Consider the following 25,326-nt stretch of genomic DNA (forward strand, 5'->3'; position numbering starts at 1 on the left):
GCCTTATATTTCTGTTTACAGAGGCTCCTTCACAGTTCATTTCTGTGTAAAGCCTGGAATGAACTCCAGATACCACTACCACCCTGAAAGCCTCTGGAGGCTGGATGACATTGCCATGATCACAGAATCATAAAGTTGGAAGAGCTCTCAAGAGCCATCCATTCCAACCCCCTGCCATTCAGAAATATGCAGTCAAAGCATTCTTTACAGATGGCCATCCAGCCTCTGTTTAAAGACCTCCAAAGAAGAAGACTCCACAGCTGAACAGCTCTTACCATCAGGAATATCTTCTTAATGTTAAGGTGGAATCTCTTTCCTTGTAGCTCGAATCCATTGCTCCGTGTCCTAGTGGCTGGAACAGCAGAAAACAATCTTGTTCCAGCCTCAATATGACATCTCTTCAAATATTCAAACATGGCTATCACCTTAAACTTCTCATCAGTCCTTAGGACTGGAGTGTGGCTTTGGCACGGCTTCCGGCCTCTTAGGACACATACAGCATTTAAACAGCACACTTCCAAAGTGGCCTGAAGCAGCTTTATTTTGACCTGTCTGCTTGTGCCCATAAATAAAATAAGGGCAAACTTTGCATTAAAAAATACATTTTACTTCTTTTGTTTTTTAACCGTTTTCCTCCTCTCTGCCATCAGAGAGACCCTGAAGCGGAAGGCCAGTGGCAGTGACTGTACCAGTCCCACGACAAGCAGTCCCAGCTCAAAAAGAGATGCCCATTTCTGTGCTGTGTGCAGCGATTATGCTTCGGGATATCACTATGGTGTCTGGTCATGTGAAGGCTGCAAAGCATTCTTCAAAAGAAGCATTCAAGGTAAGAGTAACGGGTTGACCTGAAGAAAGGTTTCATTCAGGAATGAAAATATCTTTGAAAAAGATATAAGTAGAAGTGGTTGGTGGGCTCTCATTGCCTTCTTCGAGGCTGAGAGCAGGTGACTTGCCCAAGGTCACCCAGTGGGTTTCCATGGCTCAGTTGAGATTTGAACCCTGGTCCAAGGTGTGCCCCAATTTATCCTAAAATCTATGTTTTGTTGTTGCTGTGTGCCTTCAAATCTTTTCTGACTTATGGCAACCCTAAATCAAACAGAGTTTTCTGGGGCTGAGAGTGTGTGACTCCCCCAAGATTGCCTGGTGAGATTCCATGGCTGAGCAGGGAATCGAACCCTGGTCTCCAGAGTCATAGTCCAGTGCTCAAACCGCTACACCACACTAGATCTCACCAAATCTATGTTTACGGAAGCAAATTTCATTGTCTTCAATGGGACCTCACTGTGGAGAGAGACTCCCATCTCAGATCAGTACATTTTATAAAAATCTGGATATAGGAAGTTGAAGTTATTCAAGAAAATCAGAATGTTTACTTGACATATGTTTTGGTCACCTGCACTTCAGAACGGAACATGATAACCTTCTGAAGGCCGTGACACATGAAGAGACCTGGCGAGACAACATATTTATCCTTTTTTTCCAGGGCACCTTTGATAACAATCAGCCTTCACTGCCAAGAACTGAGTCCACATCAGTTTTGGGCACATCATGGCTTTTTATTTTTTTAAAAAATTGCTTAGCAATTCTTCAAAAATGATTTGATATTATAAATGATTTTATATCTGTTATATTAAACAGATTGCCAGTACATATTGATCCTGCATTTTATATCTTTCAGAAGCGAGCTTCCTAAAGCTTTTTAGTTCAAAATGCTGATAGATTTTTTAAATGAGATCCTATGCATCTCAGCTGTCTCTGAAGCATTCCTGAGAGAGGCCATTTTGGAAGGGGGATTTGGAGGAGCAACACCTGCAGAAATCCCCATTTCTGAGCAACTATTAAATATGCAAGAGCCCTGACCGGTTTGTTTTTCACTTTGTAACCTAGGAAATGTGGAATGTGGGGAAGAGTTCTCCTATCTCATTTCCTTTCCTAGCAAGTTTTGTTTGTTCCAAACCCCCTTTCATTGGGGGTCTGGATGTATGTTTGTCAGAATAGGAAGGGGAAAATGGATTTTATATACTGTATTATTTATTCATTTCATTTATATGCTACATTCATTTCATTTATATCCTACCTTTCTCTCAGAGTTGGATGCAGGGCATCACGCAGAAGAAAATAACAATACAGTTTTAAAAACAATTAAAAACATTGCACTTAAAGAATATAAAATTATTTTTAAAATCATACAACAGTAAAAAATAAAAATAAAGCAAACATCCTAATAAGAGGCTCCCCTGAGAACGATTACATATTAAAACCCCGCTTAAACAGGTGGGATGGGGATTTGGAAGAGAGAAGCTGATGACAAAAATCAGTTTTTAGGGTGCATCTACACTATAGAAATAATACAGTCCAACACCACTTTAAGTGCTGTAGTTCCATCCTGTGGTATCCTGGGATTTATTGTTTTACAAGGTCATTAGCCTTCTCTGCCAAAGAGTGCTGGTGTCTCACAAAACTGTGAATTCCAGTAGGATGGAGCCATAGCAATTAAAGTGGTGTCAAACAACATTATTTCTGCAATGTAGACACATCCTTAGTTTCTCTCAGCACTACTTTCTAGCTCCAGATTAATCATGGTTCCACATTAAGTGCCATGTTTCTGGAACTAGAAGTTTAAAGAGGGGCATTTAGAATTCTTAGCCAGAGCCCTTCAGTGCCCCACCAAACTACAAGACCCAGTTCTATTCAACATCTTTATCAATGACTTGGATGACAGAATTGGGGGTATACTTATCAAATTTGCAGATGACACCAAACTAGGAGGAGTAGCCAATTACACCAGACGATAGGATCAAAATTCAAAATGACAATAGATTAGAAAGCTGGGCCAAAGCTAACAAAATGACAAAAAGGTGGGAAAATGAAATGCACAGATATAGGATAGGTGACACCTGTCTTAACAAGATTACATGCGAAAGGGATCTATGAGCCCTGGTAAACTACAAGTTGAACATGAGTCAACAGTACGATGTGGCAGCTAACAAGGCCAATGTGATTTTAGGCTGCATCAATAGAAGTATAGTGTCTAGATTGAGAGAAGTAATAGTGCCACTCTATTCTGCTTTGGTCAGGCCCCACCTGGAATATTGTGTCCAGTTCTGGGCACCACAATTTAAAAAGGATGTTGAGAAACTGGAGTGTGTCCAAAGGAGGGTGACTAAAATGGTGAAGGGTCTGAAAACCATGCCCTATGAGGAACGACTTAGGGAGCTGGGGATGTTTAGCCTGGAGAAGAGAAGGTTAAGAGGTGATATGATAGCCCTGTTTAAATACTTGAAGGGATGTCATATTGAGGAGGGAGCAAGCTTGTTTTCTGCTGCTCCAGGGGCTAGGACCCGGAGCAATGGATGCAAGCTCCAGGAAAAGAGATTCCACCTCAACATTAGGAGGAACTTCCTGACAGTGAGGGCTGTCCGACAGTGGAACAAACTCCCTCGGAGTGTAGTGAAGTCTCCTTCCTTGAAGGTCTTCAAACAGAGGCTGGGTGGACATGATGATGATGATGATGATGATGATGACGACGACGACATCTGTCGGGGATGCTTTGATTGGGAGTTCCTGCATAGCAGGGGGTTGGACTGGATGGCCCCTGTGGTCTCTTCCAACTCTAGGATTCTAGGATTCCATAGGTTAGAACCCTGGCATTTGAAGTGGAATTGTAGTGCTATAATGGTGCACTGCAAAGGGGTCTAAGATGTCTTTAGCCTCTCAGAATCTATAACACACTCCTGTAACTTTGGATGGCAAATAGAAGGAAGCAAACAGGAGTCCAATGTGATCTTAAAACATCTTTGATAGGAACACTTACTTTCTGAAGTTTCTTCCCCTACACCGCTTCAAAAATCTACTGTCAGGACTTTGTACGGATTGAGTCTAAATGCTTGGGACCAGAAGTATTTTGGATTTTGGAATATTTGTAAATGCTTAATGAGATACCATGGAGTTGGGGCCCAAGTCTAAACACAACATTAATTTTTGTTTCATATAAACTTTATACACATAGCCTGAAGCTAATTTTATACATATTATTTTTAGATAATATTGTGCATGAAACAAAGGAGATTATCACACAGAAAAATAGGACAGAAAAGAAGCAGGATGTTCTCATCCTTATTGCGTGTGCATGAAGATGATCATACAGTGTTGTGTTTATCCCATCCTCCTATCAATGAAATGGAATCGTCCTGTCACTTTTCATTAATGGTAGTTTTCCATTAATGAAAAGTGACAGGACCATTCCATTTCATTGACAAGAGAAGGATGGGATGAGTGTGACATCACAAGACGTTGTGTAACAATCTTCACGCAATCCCATGATAAGGACAGGAGCATGCCGCTTCTCCATGTGATAATCTCCAAAGTTTGTGTACATTGAACCATCAGAAGGAAAAGATGTCACTGTATCAGTTACCCATGAAAACTTCTGGATTGTGGAAGATTTTGGATTTCAGAATTCCAGATAAGGGAGACTCAACCTGTAACCTGCATTAATATGCATACTGTCCAAGTGTTTGCTGGTTTGTTTCAGGAAGCTAAGCAGGGCTAGGTCTGGTTAGTGCCTGCATTGGAAATCACCTGGAAAGTTAATATGTGGACTGCTGGAGGCTTTATGACGGAAGAAGAAAAACCACTAAGCATGCCATATCAGCTTCTGCACTCTAGAAACAGCCACGTAACATTAAAAGCACCGGAAAGCCATTTTTTTTTTTCTGATTCAAGGTTGTATTTTAGATGTTAAATCTCTCTATGTTAAATCTCTCCATATGGAGGCAATTTCAGCATTGTAACACAGAAAAGAATGAGAGTTAGCGTGGTGCAGTGGTTTGAGTGTTGACTATGACTCTGGGGACCAGGGTTCAATTCCCAGCTTGGCTATGAAACCTACTGGGTAACCTTGGACAAGTCCCACTTTCTCAGCCTCAGCAGATGGCAATGGCAAACTCCTCTGATGAAACTTGTCAAGAAAACCCCATGATAGGGTCGCCATAAGTTAGAAACCAACCATGGAAACCAATTTATGGCACCCGGCTTTGAAAAGAGGCTTGCTGAACTAAGATTCCAGCCAGATATTACCCAGAATGCCTTTGCCCAGTAGCGACAGTGGCAGCGGTGGCGGCAAAATCTGCATGTATCCAAACTGAATTCGGCAGCTGTAATTCGGTTTTTGAAACTATGCGATAAAGTCCTAAAACTTGGACATATGCTGATGTATAAGTCACCAGCTGCTATTGTCACTGTGCAAACAGAATGCTAGACTAAGAGCCGTTCATTTTTTGTTGTTGTAGTGTGCTTTCAAGTTGTTTTCAAATTCTGATGACCCTAAGGTACACCTATCATGGGGTTTTCTTGGCAAGATTTGTTCAGAAGAGGTTTACCATTGCCTTCCCCTGAGACTGAGAGAGTGTTATTTGTCTAAGACCTAGCTTATTGAACCCTGGTCTCCAGAATCATTGTCCAACACTCAAACTGCTATGCCATGCTGGCTCATAAGAGCTGTTCACATGACACAATCATAGCATTATTATTTCACTTCAACTTCCATGGCAACATCATGTGGAATCCTGAGATTGGCACTTTAAGGAGAGAGCTCTAGTGCCTCGCCAAATTGCAAATCTCAGAATTCCATAGGATAAGTATTCCAACTGTTTCCCCATATTTAGCCTAGGTATCAAGAAATAGTGAGCATGATGACCCCTTGGGCTCCACACTGAGAACTCCCACCTCTTTCTCATCACTGTTACTTCCTCTTGTTTGCTTGTTCCATCTCTTTGGACTCAATCCTCATCACTGACTAAACAGGAGTTAGGGAAAATGCATCCTCCAGATGAATTAACCCCCCCTTTGCCTTGAACATGAAGGTGAAAGGAACTAGAGGGTTGTATTGCCAAGCAGCTGGTCGGTCACTTGACCTTTCTGGGTTTGCGTATGATCAGTGTCACTGAAACGTCTTTTGTCAAATCAAGGACACAGTGACTGTTCAGGGCTGCACTCCCAGAGTTCAATGCAATCACATCGGCAGGCAGAAGGTAAGCTAATTTTACTGGGAAATGGGAGCCTGGCATGTGGCAATTGTAATGTAAAAGGATCTAAGCACCAGCTAGTGGTCCCAGGGCTGGCCATTCAGGATGGTTTCAGTCCTAAAAATAGGACATGGTGGTCTCATAAAGTGTTATAGATTATGTTTCAAGAACAGTTGATCATGGTTTGTCATTCAGAAACACACACACACACACACACACACAGAATATATTTTTCTATTTGGAAATCAGGACAGAAATCTTAGCTAAAAGATCTGTTCCCAGATCAAGGTGAAATGAGGGGAATATTAGTGAAGGTTAGAATAAGGAACATTTAATCTAGCCTTCTTGTTTCTAGCCAGAAAGTGGATATGGAGCAGTGTGGAGGGTGAGCTTTGGCACTACAGTGATTTGGAAAAAAGATGGATGTTTACTAAGTAAATACAAGCTGAATTTCCCTTATCCACAATTCCTGGGATCATAAGTGTTTTGGATTTAATTATTATTATTATTATTATTATTTTGGAATTTGGAATATAGTGCAAGCACATCATACGTGGGCACGATATACCTGGCTTTCAGTATAAGTTTAATACTGTGCTGGAAAAAGCCATGGCACACCCAGGAGTAAGTAATGGAGCACATGCCTGTGCCATGCCCGCCTGTGCCGCATGCACTGCGTCGCAGGCATGAGCCCCATTATTTTTAATGGGGCTCCAGCATACGAGGGATTTCCCTTACATGGGGGGGGGGTCTGGAATGGATCCCCCACGTAAGGGAAGGACCCACTGTATCTGCATATGCATAATGAAATATCTTGCACATGGTGCCCAAGTCTAAACAGAAAATTCATTTATGATCTACATACACTTATAAACATAGCCTGAAGGTAATTAGACACCTAGCCTGAAGATAATTTTATAGAATATTTTTACTAATTTTGTGCGTGAAACCAAGTTAGTGTACACTGAACCATCAGAAAGCAAGACTGTCACTATCTCAGACACTCAAATGGAGAATTTTGAATTTTGGAATATTTTGGTTTTCAGAATTCCAGATGAGGGAGACTCAACCTATACACAGAGCTCTCCTCACCCCAAAGAGACTTAAAAGTTGCAGAAATCACTTTAACCTTCCAAGCTGCTGCTCTGCTAAATGAGGTAGAAATGTGCACAGGAGTTGTGTCAGGAGCTGAGCCCACTAAAGCTGGGGAATTTACACCCTCATCTCTCACCTGGAGACGATCCACAAAACTGCAGACTGAGGGCCTGGCAACCTTACACACAACACAGACAAGATTAAAAGCTGCCTTCCATGTCACAAACCATCGTGCACAGTAACTATATATATATATATATATATGGAATTCAAAGATATAGCTGTGTTAGTCTGTGGAAATCAGTATGTAGAGAGATCTTGTAGCGCTTTTGACACTAACTCAAAGAACGAAGCTGGCAGCATGAGCTTTCATAGACTTTAGTTTGCTTCCTCAGATGCATTTCTTTCTTTTAGTTTATCTCAAACATGCTACAAGTTCTCTCTACAATATATATATACTGTATATATATATATATATATATATAGAGAGAGAGAGAGAGAGACTTTTATGACCCATTCTTTTATATCTCCCTGCAGGTCACAATGATTATATTTGTCCAGCGACGAACCAATGTACAATAGATAAAAACAGGCGCAAAAGTTGCCAGGCCTGCCGACTCCGGAAATGCTACGAAGTGGGCATGATGAAATGTGGTAAGACTGTGTCTTTGTGATTCCCTTGTACCTTTTTTCCCTACAAAATTTCTTTCATTTATGTTTCACTTTTATTAATGCCAGTGGTGGGGTGGATCCAGAGACAATAATTTATGTTGAAAATAATAATCCATGTCTTTTGGGAATGGTTTGGGAGAAAATTGAACTGAGGTGTCATTAATGTGCATTTTCATCATTGCTGCCATATCTTTGTGCCCAGAATAGGTGTCCATTTGTATGTCCCTCTCCATCATTTGCCTCTTCTGTTGGGGAGTCCATACATAACTGAGAATGTAGGTAGAGGAATTTCTCAATTTTTCATTGACTAAGAGAAAGGTGTGTGTGTGTGTGTGTGTGTGTGTATTCTTGTCCAAAATGACTGGTAAAATGGGAGAGATGATTCAAGAATATGTACGGACCATTCATGTTACTGTTGCTGAAATTTTCTATTCTTCTGGCTCAGATAGATGATTCCTGCTGTTCCTTGGTGGATCCACTCAGGAGCTATTCTGCTCTGGTTTCCAAATCTCAGGGTCTGGACCCACTTCTTCAGGCTTCAGGGAAAGGGAGGAATCTCAGGGCAAGAACATTACCCTAAAAACAAAAGTGTTTTTAAGAAAATGGTGTGTAGCAGGCTGCCATTGCTGCAAACCTCTTTGGAATTGCTGCCTAGATTCTCCAGAGACCTCCTCTCTTTTCTTCTCTCCTTTGTTTCACTTTTTAGACTTTTTTTCAAAAATTTGAGTGATATTGTGTGAGCAACTGTGGTTGATGTTTAATGTATTGCGCTTAATGATACCCTGCCCAGTGACGTGTCTGGATACTGTCCCTAGGCCTGAGGTTTTGCCTGTAAAATCTGAGGGCCAGTAATGCTCCTGATGTGACAATGCATGCTAGACCTTGGAAATGTTATTATCTTAGACTACCACTTCCAGAATCCTGGAGACCAAGGTTTGAGCATTGGACTATGCCTCTGGAGACCAGGATTTGAATCCCTATGCAGCCATGGAAACCCACTAGGTGACCTTGGGCACGTTACATGCTGTTACCCTCAGAGGAAGGCAAAGGCAAACCTCTGAACAAATCTTGCCAGGAAAAACTTGTGATAGGTTCACAACTTAGCATCATACAGTTGGAAGAAACCACAATGGCCATCCAGTCCAACTCTTTGGCATGCAGCAATACAGAGTCAAAGCACTTTGACAGTTGGCTATCCAACCTCTGTTTAAAAACCTTCAAAGAAGGAGACTCCACCACTCTCCAATATAGCATGTTCAACTGTCAGACTTTTACTGTCAGTACTGTGTACATTTACAGCGCTATAAAAATAAACTATAATGATGATGATGATGATGATGATGATGATGATGATGATGATGATGTTAGTACGTTCTTCCTAATAGTTAGGTGGAATCTTTTTTCCTGGAGATTGACTTGAAGACACACACAACAAATTTGCTAAGTTGGAGGCCAGAATGTCACCATTATGGAAGGCAGCCAAAACAAGTATGGTTTAGTGAACCTGACCCCCATCAGTTATAGCTGGAACAGAATTCAAGTATCTCTTTTATTGCACTAAGAAAGAAGTGCTGGTGGTGGCAGGAATATGTGGAAATGGTTACTGATTATTTCAGATGTGCATGCATCATCTGAACTCAGAATTGGAAAGTGAGAACAGCCATATATATATCATCACACACATTTGCCATTGAATTCACAATGCCTAAAATTTCTCAGTGAGTCAGAGACAAAGTGGATAGATGTTATTACTTTGGATGAGTGATCCAGGATTAGCCATTTTTGTAGCTGCTGTAGAGGCCAATTTCCTCCACTGTATTCTGCTTGTATACATGTAAATAAAACAAATACTTCAGAGATAAGTCTCTCATTCAAAGGAAACTATTCTTTCTAACACTGCCCTTGGAACTTGTCATCACTTGGAAAAGTGGGGAGCATTCAACAATAATAAGAAAAACATTATAATAAGCTGAGAAGCAACAATCAAACATTTAAACTGGGAAATGATATCTATAATTTTAGATTTGAGGACAGGCAAATCAGGGTTGGTGATTGCCTCCATTGAAGTTTTAAATAGACCTAATGCACAATATTCTTTTCAAGGTTTAATAGTTGTAAATAACCAGCTTGTGGTGTGCTGTTTGGAATTATCTTTTCACTGCTGTCAAAGGAAAATTGGTGGTGATGCACTGACGTGCCAAATCACTAGGCAGGGCCAGGTCTTGGTCTACGGAGGTTGCTCAAACATCATCTGATACAGGGTGGGCAAAATGTACTGTGCAAGATATAGAGATTCTAAACATAAATGAGATGGATGTGGAAAATGCTACCATTTTTAGGATGGACATGGGCACTGGATAGAGCTTGGAAAAAAGAGATTTTTGCACTACAATTCCCAGCTGTGCTTGATGAGGATGACTACCTTAAGGCTGTCATGCTTTGGCCACGTGAGACGGTATGAATCACTGGAAAAGACTAAACAAGAAATTCATTTATGTTTCATATATACCTTATGCATATCACCTGAAAGTAATTTTACATACAATATTTTAAATACTTTTTTGCATGAAATAAAGGCCCGGGACAGACGGGCCCAAAGCAGTGTGCCGCTGCTGATACTAGGGTTTGGGAACGTGCGGTAACCGTACACTCCTGAGCCCTAGCATGTCATCGCGGCAACATCATGGTAGCGTCCCGTCCACATGGGTGCCACCATGATGACGTAAGCAATGTGCAGCATACAGATGTTGCTCCGCATCACTTAAGTCACCAGTGCACCAATGGTGCACTTGTGACGTAAGCTGGGCACCACAAAAAGAACCCCATTTTTCCAGGTTCTTTTTACTGCGGAGGACACTGTGTGGTTTGGCTGCTGTGGTGTCCCTCTGGAAGAAAAACCGGCACCTCCAGCCCGCCGTTTCGGGGCAGTATGTACCATGCCAAAATTTGTGTATACTGAACCAACGGAAAGCAAAGGTGTCACTACCTCAGCCATCCATCTGGACAATTTTGGATATTGGAGTATTTTGGGTTTCAGAATCCCATATATTCAGTTTAAGATTGAGGAAGCAGAGTTATACATGTGGTGCTATTGTACATGCATGCAGTATATATTGTTCACAGTTATGTATGGTATGTATGCATATTGTACATTGTGCATGCACATTTGGTTGTGCTCAAAGATATAGCCATGTTAGTCTGTAGAATCAGTACACAAAGAGATCTTGTAGCACCTTTGAGACTAACTGAAAGAAAGAAATTGACAGCATGAGCTTTCATGGATTTCAGTCTACTTCCTCAGATGCATTTGATGGAGTGGAAGCCAGGCACAGACATATATATACTGTATGCCATTGGTATATGAGGATGTCAATACAAATTATAAATCCTTTGTGTATGGAAATGAAATTGCAGGTTCAGTTTTAACAATGGTTGTTAGTGCACAAAGACATAGGAAGCTGGTCTTTGTGCATGGAGATGAAGTGGCAGATCCAGTTTGGCAATGGGACTAGCTTGTGGTGAGGAGAATAGATGAATGTAGGGCACCCTCATGAGGATGGGGTCAGATAGTGTTAAAGTGCGTGTAGTGTGTCAGGAAACCATTGTGTTTTTTCACTCCATTCTGGAGGGGCTGTAGTTTGTGGATGAATTCACGTTCTGTTGTTTTTCTTTCCAGTCTACCTTTGTAGTTCTTTTGTTCTGTGACCACTGTATTGAGATCTGAGATGGAATGCCCAAGTAGACTGAAATGTTATGCCACCGGTTTTTGTGTGTGTGTGTGTGTATGTGTGTGTGTGTGTATTTCTAACATCTGATTTATGTCCATTTATCCTCTGGTGCAGGGACTGGCCTGTTTGCCCAATGTAGAGTGCTGAAGGGCATTGCTGACACAGTATAGCATAGATCACATTGGAGGATGAGCATGTGAATGCCCCCTTAATATTGTGGGTGATACCATTAGGTCTTGTGATGACATTTCTTGGAAAGTGCGTGGGCAGAGCTGGCATTTTGGTTTGTGGCAAGGCTTAGTACCTGTGTCACCATCTGTGTCATGTGTCATTCTGTAAGTGAGTACCTGTTTGAGGTTTGTAAACAAGTAAAAGTCTGCCACCAAGGGCCCTTGAAAGAGTGGCATTATTGTCCAGAATGGGTTGTAGTTCATTGATGATTTGCCTGAGTGGTCCCAGTTGGGAGCTGTATGTGGGTTCTGTCATTTTCCTCTTCATTTTGTTCTGTAATAGATCAATTCTGGGCGCATGTCTTGCCTTGTGTATTTGTTTTTTCACTTCTTATGGTGGGTACTGTAGTTTGAGGAATGCTTGTTGTAAATCCTTGAGTTTGGCATCTCTGTCTTGTGGGTCTGAGCAGATGCAATTGTATTGGAGGGCTTGGCTTTAGATTATGGATCTGTGGTGTATTCAGGGTGGAAGCTGGAGGCATGTAAGTATGTGTGATGGTCTGTGGGTTTGCAATATAGTGTGGTGCTTATCTGTCCATTTTGTAGCTGTACTGTGGTGTTCAGTAGATAGTTCCAAGCTGAGGTTGATGGTGGGGTGGAAGTTGTTGAAACTCTGGTGGAATGTCTTGAGTGAGTCCTCTCCATGAGTCCAAATGATGAAGATATCACCAGTGTACCTCAGGTAGAGGAGTGGTTTCTTGGTGCAGGTGTTAGGAAGCATTATTCTAGGTTGGCCATGAAGATATTGGCATATCGTGATGCCATGTATGTGCCCATGGCAGTGCCATTAACTTGAAGGTGTATGTTGTTATCAAAGGTGAAGTAATTGTGTGTGAGAACAAACTGGCAGGCCTGAGTGGCTAGGTCAGATAGGTTCCCATCTGGAATAATGTTCCTGTTGACTTGTAGTCCATCTTTGTGTGGGATGATGGTATACAGGGATTCCACATTCATAGTGACTAAGATGGTGTTTCCTGGAAGGTTGTGGATAGATTGAATCTTCTGTAGGAAGTCCATGGGATCTTTCACATAGCTGGGGACGTTGGTGGCATATGGTTTAAGGAAATTGTCCATATGTTTGAAGGCACCGACTGTAAGTGTTCCAATGCTGGGGACGATAGATCTTCCAGGGTTGCCCTGTTTATGCATTTTAGGTAATAGGTAGAATGTGTCAGTTTGGGGTTCCTGGGGTATGTCAATAAGGATTTGGTTTTGTGCCTCCATGGGAAATTCCCTGAGCAGCCTGTGTAATTCCTTCCAGTATTTCTCTGTGGGGTTGTTAGATAGGATTCTTTAAAATGTGATGTTAGACAGTTGCCACTCAGCCTCCTGTATGTAAGCAGATCTGTCCATTATGGCCTACCACTCCTCCTTTGTCAGCCTCTTTGATGACAATATTAGGGTTGTTGTTGAGACTGTGTATGACATCTTGTTCCTTGCGACTCAGATTCTGTTGAAAATTGTGCTTCTTATTGATTATTTCTCTCTGTGCATGGCGGCGGAAACTTTCTATGTAGGAGTCTGGTTCTGTGCACCAGCCATCAGGAGGAGTCCATGTGTAGTTCTTCTTTTTATGAGTCAGAGGCCCGTTACAAACGGGCACTTTAGTACGGCTCGTGCGTGCTAGGGTTAAAAAGGGGCGTCCTTTGGCTGCCCCCAACTCTAGGATGCGCAGAGCGCGCACAAAATGGCGGCGGCCACCACACGGCCCAACATGAGGACGTCACGACCGCGCCGCCTCTATTGGGGCGGCGTGGAGAGTGACATCCTCGCTCCACGCCAGGGGTCTAGTGCGCCCTTAGCGGGAGCAGGAAGGAGCTCCGTTTCGGAGCTCCTTCCTGGTTTGGTCCGCTGGGCGCAGCCTTCACACGGCTCGCCCACGGACCAAAGGAGAAAGGGCCAAGAGGCCCCTTTCTCCTCCTCCCTCGCAGGGTGTCCTTGGGGCTTGAAGCCCCAGGGACACCCCTTTTCAGGCTGCAGGGAAGCGGCGTTTTGACGCTTCCCTGCAGCCTGAAAAGCGGCAGATCGGGGCCTCAGCGGCTGCCGTTCTAGCCACTGAGGCCCCGATACACCGGGGAAACGGGCAGGTACAGCCCGCCCCAAATGGGCGGTCTGTAACCCGCCAGAGATATGTTACTGTAGTTTCTACAGCTGTGTTGAGGAGACAGGTGTGACCCTTGTGTGTTGTTTTCCTGACTGGTTTCATAGTCCCTGAAGTTTTCTTTGAGGTATAGGCAGCAAAAGAAGGCCTCCAGATCACCACAGAAACATACCTTGTGCGTGGGTTTGGAGGGACAGAAGAATAAGCCTCTTGACAAAACAGACTCCTCTGCCTGACTCAGGTTGTGGCTTGATACATTTATAATATTGCTGTCTGGAATCATGGCACCCCTGTTGTTGGTTGTGGAGTCTTTCAGTGGCAAGGCAAGTTTATTCTCCTTCTTTTTCATCAGGGAAGAGAAGTGCACCTCATAGATGGTTTTCCTGATGTCTGAGAAATTATGTTCATTGATGGCTTGAGAAGAGGGCTGGTTCCTTACTTGTGCTTCTACACAGGAGATTTCCCTTTGGGTCTTTTCTTGTTTACTGTACATAATGCTTCCCAGATGTTTAAAAAGTTTCCTGGAAAGGATTGTGTACAGTTTGTCATTGTAGTCTGTGTGGTAGGTAGTCTGTAGAGGGTTCTTCACACACGGGCCTTTAGGAATGACATCCTGTTGCTTGCATTTGTTGAGAAAGAAGATGTCTGCCTGTACCTGGGCAAGTTTGGTTGTGCATTTGATTGTGGAAGATCACAAATTTGATAACAAGGCCTCATTGTGCAACCAAATAATCTTAGCCAAAATCTAATTTAAAGGTTCCCAAATTATGCTTGAGACCCAGAGAAACAGTCAGTCAGACCAGAGAGTGCTAGGATAGGGAACCCATAGTGCAGTTTCTTTATCCTCCAAATGTGCCTATAAGCTGGTACAGTGTGCCCTTGGCACACACCCCCTTGCTGTATGCGGTTTTAAGCTGATGCTGATGACGATGGGTGAAGGACACAATGGTGTGGGAGTGTGCCGCTCTTCAACTCAATGGGACTCCAGCATATGTGAAATTTGCCTTACATGGGGGGTGAGTCCAGAACGGATCCCCCGCATATGGCAAGGGCAGACTGTATAACTCAATTTGTGCTTCTGATCATCTGAGTTCTGTTGAGAATGATAATTATAGCAAGTATAGCATTGATCAAAATAATGACAATGTTAATGCCGGATCAATAAGGGTTCAAGTATGGAGGGGAATTATAGGTGTTAATCAACACTGCCTATTGGAAAAATATATCTTTTAATAATGTTCAGGCTTCATTAGAAAAAAAATTAAATTGTCATTGACACTGGAAGATATATTAGCTTAATATGCATAGTTCTTTTATCTTGACAACATATTATAGTCTAGAAGAAAACAGAAAGGTTCACATTTAGAGATGTGTAAATGAGTATAAAATGAAATAAATGAGTGATTCGTCCTAACAGACTTATGTGCATATTTCCAACAGAGTTTCACAGTGATCCATTACTGAAACATACAAGTGTAATGTTAAGTTGCTGACTCAATAATAGGTTGTTTATGACTTGCTATAATTGCTCATTCTAAGACGAGGAATTAGAATAAAACTCCAAGCTCAACTTAGAAATGATTGATTTTAATGGATGCTACCCTGAGATCTTTAGCTATAGGGTGGTATTTGCTGTTGCTATGTGCCTTTCCGACTTATGACAGCCCTAAAATGAGTCAAGATGAGTCAATTTTGCTAAGAAAAACCCAAGATAAATTGGTTCAGATGGGGGTTGTCTTTACCTTTCTGAGAAAGTGTGACAAGCTGAGAGTGTGTAACTTTCCCCAAATCACATACAGTACTGGGTTTCCATGGCCGAGTAGGGATTTGACCCGTAAACTCGAGAGTTGTGGTTCAAACCACTACAACATGCTGGCTTCACCCTCCTCTGGACCCATTCCCACTTGTCAATATCCCTCCTGAACTACCCAGAATTGGACAAGCAGAATAGAGTGGTATTATTATTTCCCTCCATCTAGATACTGTACTCCTATTGATGCAGCCTAGAATCACAACGGCTTTTTTAGCTGCTGCATCATAGCTGCTGGGGTTGGATTTGATGGCCTATCTCTGTGTTTTTATAATTTAGTGAGATCCATAGTAATTTTTAACTTCGATGCTAAGCTGCCTTGAGGCCCATATTTGGGGGAATGGTGGGCTATACATAAAGTAATGGAATAAACAGGAATGGACATGATGCCTTAAAACTATTTTGCTAAATTTTGCTTTGATTTACAAGCAGAAACCCACATAAACTCACAGAGATGTTTTTCTCTGAGTGTAATACTGTGTCTTCTTTCCTGCTTCATTTTCGCACTCCCCCATTCCCATTACTCACACAATACTCATAGGCACACGCTATATGCAAAAAACCATGCACACATCACTTTATTACAAATACACATACAGAGAGAGGGTCTATAACCAATTTGAGACTGGCCTGTAATGGAATTTATTCATTTATTTATTTGATTTATATCCCGCCTTTCTCCCAAAATGCCTTTTCCGTCAGGTTGAATAATTCCCACCAACAATACATAACAGCAGTGGTGTCACTAGGGGGGTGCTAGGGATATAGCCCACATTGGGTGACACCCCAGAAGAGGAGAGACACCCAGGCAGGCTGTCCCAGCTTGCCGTAGTAGCAAAGCCCTCCTTAGCATGAGACCTCTGCTGCCGCAGCAAACAAGAAAACCAAGCGCACCCTTTTGGTCACTGCCAATGCTCCCCTCGGCAGCCCCCCTACACTAGGAGACACCAGGCCTGTAGATGCCAAGGCATAAAAGCCTCACCTGGCTCTAAAGTAGGGCTTTTGGGTTGGCATTACTTGAAGCATCTGAGGAGTGGAATGATGGTAAACATTTTACAACATCCCCATGGTTTTGACTTATAAAGCCCTATACGGCTTGGGTCCAGGCTATTTGAAGGACTGTATGCCCCTGTATGAGCCCCCTTAAACATTGAGGTCTCAGGCACGTTTGGTGGAAACAAGAGAGAGGGCCTTCTCAGTGGCTGCTCCCAAGCTCTGGAGCTCCCTCCCTAGCAAGGCCAGGATGGCTCCATCCCTGCTGTCCTTCCGGCGGCTAGTAAAGACATTCTTGTGCCTGCAGGCCCTTGCAAACTGAGAAGGGCTGGGTTTTTAATGTTGTGTATATTGTACAATTTAATGGTTTTTATTTTAACTTGTTATATTTTAATTTGTAACCATTTTAACTCCTGAAATTGTTTGTTTTTTAAATTTTATATTTATATATTTTAATATTCTTATACTGTTGTTGTTATTATTATTATTATTATTATTAACCTTTATTTATAAATTGTATTGCTTTGTACATGTTGTTTGCCACCTTGGGTTCCTATGTTGAGAAGAAGGTGGGATATAAGAAAATAATAATAATAATAATAATAATAATAATAATAATAATAATAATGGTGAACCCAGTGGCTAAGGAGGATGTGCTCCAGTCAGATGAAGTCAGAGCTCTCAGCTTTAATAGCTGCAGTGATTTCAAAGAATATAGCTTGCATTTGCCTCTTCACTCATTCACCTCCATTTATCTCATGCTTATCTCAGGAGTGAAAGAGTAGTTCTGCATTGCTACATGTTCAATGCTTTAACTGTATTTACAGGGTTTTCTCGGCAAATCTTTCTTTGCAAGATTGGTTTAGAGGGGGATTGCCATTTGTTTAGAGGAGGTTTCTTACCCTCTCTGAGGCTGAGAGAGTGTGGCATGCCCAAGGTCACCCAGTGGGTTTCCATGGCTCAGCAGGGATTTAAACACTGGTCTCCAGAGTTGTATGCCAGCATTCAACCCCCAACACCATAGTGACTCTCTTTAACTGTATATTTCACAATGTCTTATTGTCACCCTATCTTAGAACAAGACTATATTCACCCTTTTCTGAATTTTGCAATGCACTTCAACATTTTAAAAATGCATATTTCAGGAGAAAATGTGCACAAAAATGTACATAATTGTATATTTGGCATAGTCAGGTTTTCTTTTTAAAATTCCTGTCAGTCAGATTTTCATGGGGTTTCACTTGGAGCTGGCTTTAGGTTGCAATTCAAACAAACCAGAGGAAAGCATAAGAAATTGGATCTGTGTGCATGTCTTTTAAATCAAATTAAATGTCTCAGAAGGAAACTCCTGGTGAGCTAAAGTAGGATGCCAAGAAAAATTTCTTGGGTGTCCACCATCAGATCAGCCTTTGGTTTTCTGGCAACAAGCGCTGTACTTTGCAAAATGATTAATTGCTCTTTGAATGGGAAAAAGAGATTGATAGGCTGGAACCTTTTTAAAAGCCTCACTTGTTTCACTTGTTGTTATGGATAGCTTTAAATACCAAAATATCAACTGTTGTAGCATCTGTAAATATAGATGGACTGAGCTTCTAGTGGCAGTATTTTAAACTAGGCTGTTAAATGGTGCTCAAAAACTGATTTGAGAAGGCAGAGCCAACTCTGAGTGCACAGGACAACTCCCACCATCCTCAGCTGGCACTGCAGACCAGTACACTGGGAGGGCAGCAGGCTGAAGGCAGCTGCTATTGCATATTGGGTTGGGCCCAGAAGCACTGGGAAAAATCAGGAATAGTTCTTTGATTCCAGCTTTCCTTTTTAACCCAGAGATGTAGTTATGGAAGATGAAAACGAGGGCATCGCTCTTTCAAATAAGAACTCTGCCTCCAATTACATTTTCTTTCAGACTGTCAATTTCTAGCATTATGGAGATTGAGACATTGAATACTCCCTCTAGAACTGGATGCAAATACAGATGTGTACGCATATGTATGAGAAGCAGCATGGTGTAGTGGTTTCAGTGTTGGACGATGACTCTGGAGACCAGGGTTTGAATCCCTGCTCTGCCATGGAAACACATGAGATGGCCTTGGGCAAGTCACACTGTTGGACTGTGACTCTGGAGGCCAAGGTACGAATCCCTGCTTGGCCATGAATACCCACTGGGTAACCTTGGGCAAATCACACTCCCTCATCATCAGAAAGGCAAGAGCAACCCCCTCAACCAAATCTTGCCAAGAAAACCCTATGATAGGATTGCGAAAAGTGGACCTTTTGGCCCATGCAGACAAGGCCCAAGTCTTCTTCTCCCTCTCTCCTGCCTGCTCTCTGGGCTCCTTGTTGTGAAGGTTTTTCTCTCTCTTTCCATAATGGCTACTTTGAGTTCAATGACAGAACATCTTGAGGGGTTAAAGTGCACTTCCATGAGGTGGTCTTTGCCACAAAGTTTGATCTTTTATGTCATTTCCTAGTCAGAACACTAGTTTTCTCGTACGTCAGAAAAGTCATTTTTTGGACTACACCTCACCTCTCTCAGCTAGCTTGGTTCTTTAGAACCTTGTTGGTAGCATCTTGGCTTATGAATGCATATGTTTCCCCACAGAAGTGGCTGGACATTTTTGGCCACTGTAGAAGTTCGTAATCAGCTGCTGAAGGTTACTGAAGTGGAGTTGTGCATGCGATGTTGTTACATGAGTGGTGTCATTGTGCATGACATATGCAGAGGCACATTGTGCATTGCACATGCAGATGTGCACTGTGTGTTGTGATAGTGCACTTCACATTTATTTGCACATTCAGTAGTGAAGCATTGCAATTCCTAATTGTCATGAAACTCTGGGTATAATGTTATATTCCATCTTGTTGATGTAGGATCTTGGATGTTTATTCTTCACAAGGTAAATATGTTTCAGTTTATGGGAAAACCTGATGAAAATGCCCTGTAGTCCTGAAACTTTTAACATTTCAGGTTCCAGAAGAGAGCGTTGTGGGTATCGGATCATACGCCGCCATCGGAACTCGGAGGATCCCATGCATTGTATCAGCAAAGTGAAAAAGAACAATGAAAGCATCATCCAAATGAAAGAGGTCCTTGTCAATGCCCTGACTCCAGAACAGTTTGTTTCAATATTACTTGAAGCTGAACCACCCAATGTGTTGGTGAGTCGGCCCAGCAAGCCATTTACTGAAGCCTCCATGATGATGTCCTTGACAAAACTTGCTGACAAAGAACTGGTCCACATGATTGGCTGGGCCAAAAAGATTCCTGGTGAGTATTTGAGACATTCAAACATTTATAGTAGGATTTGTGCTATGAAGAATATCTAGGTTTGGGTATGAGGGGTTTTGAGATGCTGAAACATATGAAGATGGAAATAATTGTATTGTTAGATGTTTATACAACCAGGATGAGAGCATAGCAGGGTGACCAGATGTCCTTTTCCAGGGCACATCCTACATTTCAACCTTCTGAAGGAATTTCAAAATGTCCTCCATTTTGAGCATGACTAAGAAGTACATTGAGTAACACTACACTTGCTGTTCCCCTTTGAGAAATATGTCTACTTGGCAGCCTGTCCTCGTTGCAAATAGGGGATGGGATGGATCCTTCTAGGAGTAGCAGCAGACAGGTCTTGAAGGCACAGTGCAAATGTTGAAAGCATTTCTTCTTTAATTTCAGGACAAGGGACAAATAGAAGGAATAATTTAAATGTAGTTTCAGTCAAGATTTTGTCGCTAGAAAAGTACAATTTTAATCCTTTGTCTTACTTAGATTTCTATATGTATATTGCAAGCCACTGAGGCATTTTAACAAAGATAGGTCCATGACAAAAATAGACTTGAGTTCATAATAAAATACAGTATATGTAATATAATTGTACATAACCCATATGAAATGAATTTATAATTATATGAATGTTTTAGCTTTTATTTTGTAATGGCCTATGTTTTTCTTGAATGCCCTGCATTTTGTGGTACTTTGTTGTCCTTTGTGGTTATATGGTCACCCGCCTAGGCCATGGTTTAGTGGAGCCGGTGTAATGGTTAGAGCATTGGATACCAGGCTCCAAAACACTATAGAAATAATCCAATTTGATACCACTTTAACTGCCCTGGTTCAATGTTAGAGAATCCTAGGAACTGTAGGTTTGTGAGACATTTAGCTTTCTCTGTGAGACAGCTCTGGTGCTACAATAAACTACAATTCCTATCTCATGCTCATGCAGTGTGTTTTGGACCTAGGTTTCAAATCCCCGTTCAGTCATGGAAATCCTCTGGGTGACAACCTCAGAGGAAGGCAAAGGCAAACCCTTTCTGAGCAAATCTTGCAAAGATAACCCCTTGATAGGTTCACCTTAAGGTCCCCATAAGTCAGAAATGACTTATGATACAACAACAGCGACACATGGTTTTCATATGGCATGTTCTGGGTCCAATCTCTGATATCTTCAGTTGAAAGGAACAGGAAGGGAGTGAAGGCTTTTGCCAAAGACCTAGGGAATCCGCTGCCAGACAGAAAATGTAGTATTATAGGTTTCATGGATCAAGAAGCTGGCTTGGTATAGAGGAACGTCTTATAGATTTGGAAGACATGCAGTTGAGAATATCCTTTAAATGATGCAGCCAGATGAAGTGGTAAACAAAATTGTCAGGGCTGTACGTCAACAATTCTAAAGGCTAAATCTGAATATTAGTTTCAGCTCCAGTCTGATTTCTCATCCCATCCCTGGGGACATTTTAAAATATCTTCTCCCTCTGAGCCAGGAAATGACCCTTCCAGATAACAGGGTGATTCTGCCTGTCCTATTTATATCTCTTTGTGTTTCTTCTCGCTTTTATTTCCAGTTACTCTAGTTTAGTTCCCTCTCCCACATAACTATTAGGCTTCTCCCTTCTCCATCAGTCGTCATTTCTGTACTTGATGGGTTTTATGGGTCCTTGTAGGACTTTCCGCCTTGAGATTACTTGGCATCTAAAATGTACGTAAACACTCTGGACAGTCATATCAAAGGCCAATCCAGTCCTCATTCTGTTCCCACAAAATGCCCAACCATGCCTATTCCCACAGTGGCCAGCTATATGACTATGGGAAAATCATAAGCATGACATGAACATTGCAGTGGCTCTCATTATCGGCGAAAGTATACTCCTCCATATTTACTAGGGAAAGTAAGTGGGAGGGTAACAAATTCCAGCATTTACATACACTCCGAGAGAAGAACTCTTTCTTTTGCCCTGTCATGTATCTTCCATTAGTTATCTTCATCGGATGCCTTTGGTTCCTAGAATTATGACAATTTTCTATCTATCCATTTTCCCCACACAATGTTATAGATTTCTGCTGTAGGGTGCATCTGTCAGGAAAAAGCAACATGGGATATATAGTCACAAGAAATATAATATGTATATGAATGTATTTGTAAGTAACATGACACAGCAAAAGCAATTGAAATGTCACATAGGTGTTGCATATAATGTAATTAGAAGGTCCTAAAAGCCAAGGACACATGTGGCAAGGACAAAGTGAAAAGGTGCAAATTGATATCACCTGAAAGTCATTGAGTGGACAGTAGTGTATGATGCAATGTGAGGTCTAGATTGAGCCAAGTATGGTATGTCAATCATAATGTATGTACACGCCCAGGAGGTGGCAACTGTATAATGAATAGAGAGACAAATGTCTATATAAGCAATAATGTATGGCAATACTTTTTGTGGGTATTGAGGAGTATAGTAGTGTGAGTTTTGTGAGTAGTGAATTGTTTTGTGCATAGTGTATATATTAGAATAAAAGTAGATCTTTTTAAGATGACTACTGTGTTGACTGGTGTCTTGAGAGCAGAACAAGAACCAGCAGACTCCAGAGAAGATTGGAAGACATCTTCAGCCAAAACTCAGAGCTACTGGTCAAACTGGTTGTTCTTCCGCTGACCAGGGGGGTGAGAGTGAAAGCCAGGAGAAGAGCTGCAACTCCCATCATCCCTAACAGCATCTACACAGTAGAAATAACACAGTTTGATACCATGTTAGTTGCCATGGCTCCATCCTACAGAATCCTGGGATTTGTAGTTTGGTGAGGCACCAACACTCTTTGGCAGAGAAGGCAAAACATCTTGTAAAAACTGCAAATCTCAGAATTCCATAGAATGGTGCTACAGCACTTAAAGTGGTATCAAACAGTGTTATTTCTACAGTGTAGATGCACCTATATCCTCCTGTACTCTCAAATTGGTATATAAAGAGATCTTGTAGCACCTTTGAGACTAACTAAAAGAAAAAAGTTGGCAGCATGACCTTTCGTAGAAGTCTATTTCCTCAGGTGTATTTATCTGAGAAAGCAGACTTAAGTCTTCAAAAGCTCACGCTGCCAACTTCTTTCCTTCTAGTTTCAAAGGTGCTACAAGATCTCTTTACATACTGCTTTGACAGACTAACACGGCTATATCTTTGAATTCTTTACTCTCAAATGTTATGTTTTTCTTATAGAGGAGGTGTACCAGTGCTTCTCATTATTAGTTGCCATTTCCTATACCTTTCCAGCTAAAAGAGCTGGTTACTTACAGGGAGAGGTTGGTGAGGCAGGGCTTACTTTTGCAGATGGTTTCCTTCAGCAAGATTTGTCCTTCGGTATCTACAGACTTCATGATTTTCCTGAGATTATATCTACATTTTTGATTTGTGTGTGTGTGTGGGGGGGGATACAAAATCATTTAAAAAATGTTTGTTTGGTCTGGGTTTGCCAGGCTGCTTTCGGAGTGCTTGGAGGGCTGAATGCAGCCCATAAGATGTACTTTCCCTACCTTTGCCATAGGCTGATGTAAGTCACCATTAGGATTCCAGACAGAGCGTGGTGATACTTTCTTCTTGAATGTATGAGGTGATTTGCAAGAACAGGAACCATGCAAGGATCATGTTAGAATGGAATTCAGAATTGCATATCATCCAGCATTTCACATATGAAAACCAGGATGCATGCAGTCAGAGTGTGGCAAAAGTAATTATTAAGGAAACTATACAAGCCAAGAGAGGCTGCCACAGTTTGCTTCTGCTGAAACCTACTGGGAAGGACAAGATTCTGTCTCCCCTCCTTTCCTCTCATTGAGTTAATTAATTGAGTGCAAACTACTTTTACAATTTGAACTCAGTTTGCTGCTCCTTAAGTATGCTGAGGACAAAGGAGAAAGTGAAAGGAGGAGAGAAAAAGTGGGATATTTCAAAAGCAGATGAAAAATGAGGAAGGCAGGGGATTAATCTGCACTGTCCCTGCCAAGTCTGGATACTTGGAGCTGAGGGTATGGAAATGATAATACTCAGCCATATTGGAAAGGCCAGACTTGGATAGATCACATTAGGTGTACCACCTTTCTACAGCTACAATCACGGTATTCAGTCAATCCCACAGAAACGTCCACAACACTTTTTCATGATGAAATAACTGCATGACTAGCCTCTCTCTTTTTATTCAAGTAATTTGGGCACAGCCCACAAAATTCACCCAAAATTCCTTTTTAAACTCCAAAAAGAGTAACTGCACTCATATATATGCTGGACTCAGCTTGCAGTATTCCTGCTTCAGCAACCTGACCATTGTGTAGTCTGGCAATTTCTAAATTTTGTAAGGCGTCTAAAATACATACACAGCAGGACAAATGTGCACTGCCTTCAGTAAATGATGCAGAGGGTAAGAAATACAAGAGGAATATTATCTCTTTTTTAAAGTCTTAAATGAAATTTAAAATCATCAAGGTTCTGAATGGGAGTCCTAATGGCAAGTCATTTTACTTTGACCATTGGAAAAATGCCATGCATTTGAGCTCAGCTGGGAAAGGAGTCCATTTTCACATCTGAACTACTATCTCTGCTTTTTTTTTTGTCACTAGTCCGAGCGTTGTTAGTAAAAATGCATGTAGTTTTGGTTTGATTCATCTCTCCCCACGCCGCTTACACAGTAAATGCTACTGTTCAGGATATTAATTTTCTCTCCTGCAAGATGGAACATCTCTCTGGTTTGGATCTAGTCTTAGTCATACTTGAAGCAAACCTAGTGAAATCAATGAAACTTAATTTAGCCATGACTAATGCAAATGCGATTTATTTCACCTAGTCCATCATAATAAACATGACTGGATCCAACATTCTATTTTCACAAGTGTTGACCCCTGGAAGTATTGTCTTTTTTAATTTCACACAGATTTCTATTTCTCACCAAAACTGCTTCTTTGTGGTTTGTTGACTCTCATAAATGGGTTATTTGTGCCTGCACAATCCATTCTAGAATCTTAGCAACCTTCAGCTCCTTTGCATCCCCTGCTCATCAGCACCAAAGGAAGCACGCTCTTTAGCTACTTTCGTCTTTTGATCCCAACCCCTAGCCTCTTCAATTCTAGGCTCTTTGGATTGTCTAGCATTTGGTGGACTCTGTTCTTCACTGGCATCATTTAAAAAATGATGTCTCTTGCAGCACCAAAATTCCTGGGCACAATGGGCCAAAGCTCATGTGGTTGCCGCTTGTGCCTACTATACTACTTTCATGCCCCATGTGAGGAGAAACAGGGAGTTGTGCCTCAAAGCCTCAGATGCCGACTTCACTGCCATCAACAGGGATGGTTTTAAGCACAAATTCTATTTAAATTCAGTTTTTAATATCAAATTAGCGGTCACAATTTACATT

At 41.7% G+C, this 25,326-nt stretch overlaps 1 protein-coding gene across 2 annotated transcripts in view; it reads left to right on the forward strand.

Moving 5' to 3' along the window:
* Positions 1–25,326, forward strand: part of ESR2 (estrogen receptor 2) — a 62,475-nt gene that overhangs the window by 7,707 nt on the left and 29,442 nt on the right. Inside the window, exons 3-5 of one of the 2 annotated variants that reach the window (XM_042446647.1) lie at positions 651–826; positions 7,659–7,775; positions 19,624–19,923. In XM_042446647.1, the coding sequence (XP_042302581.1) occupies positions 651–826; positions 7,659–7,775; positions 19,624–19,923 (593 nt within the window). Of the gene's footprint in view, positions 1–650; positions 827–5,988; positions 6,033–7,658; positions 7,776–19,623; positions 19,924–25,326 lie in introns of those variants that run through there. The other variant, XM_042446648.1, reaches the window with a different exon arrangement.

Source organism: Sceloporus undulatus, chromosome 1 (genome assembly GCF_019175285.1).
Source record: "Sceloporus undulatus isolate JIND9_A2432 ecotype Alabama chromosome 1, SceUnd_v1.1, whole genome shotgun sequence".
Lineage (NCBI taxonomy): Eukaryota > Metazoa > Chordata > Lepidosauria > Squamata > Phrynosomatidae > Sceloporus > Sceloporus undulatus.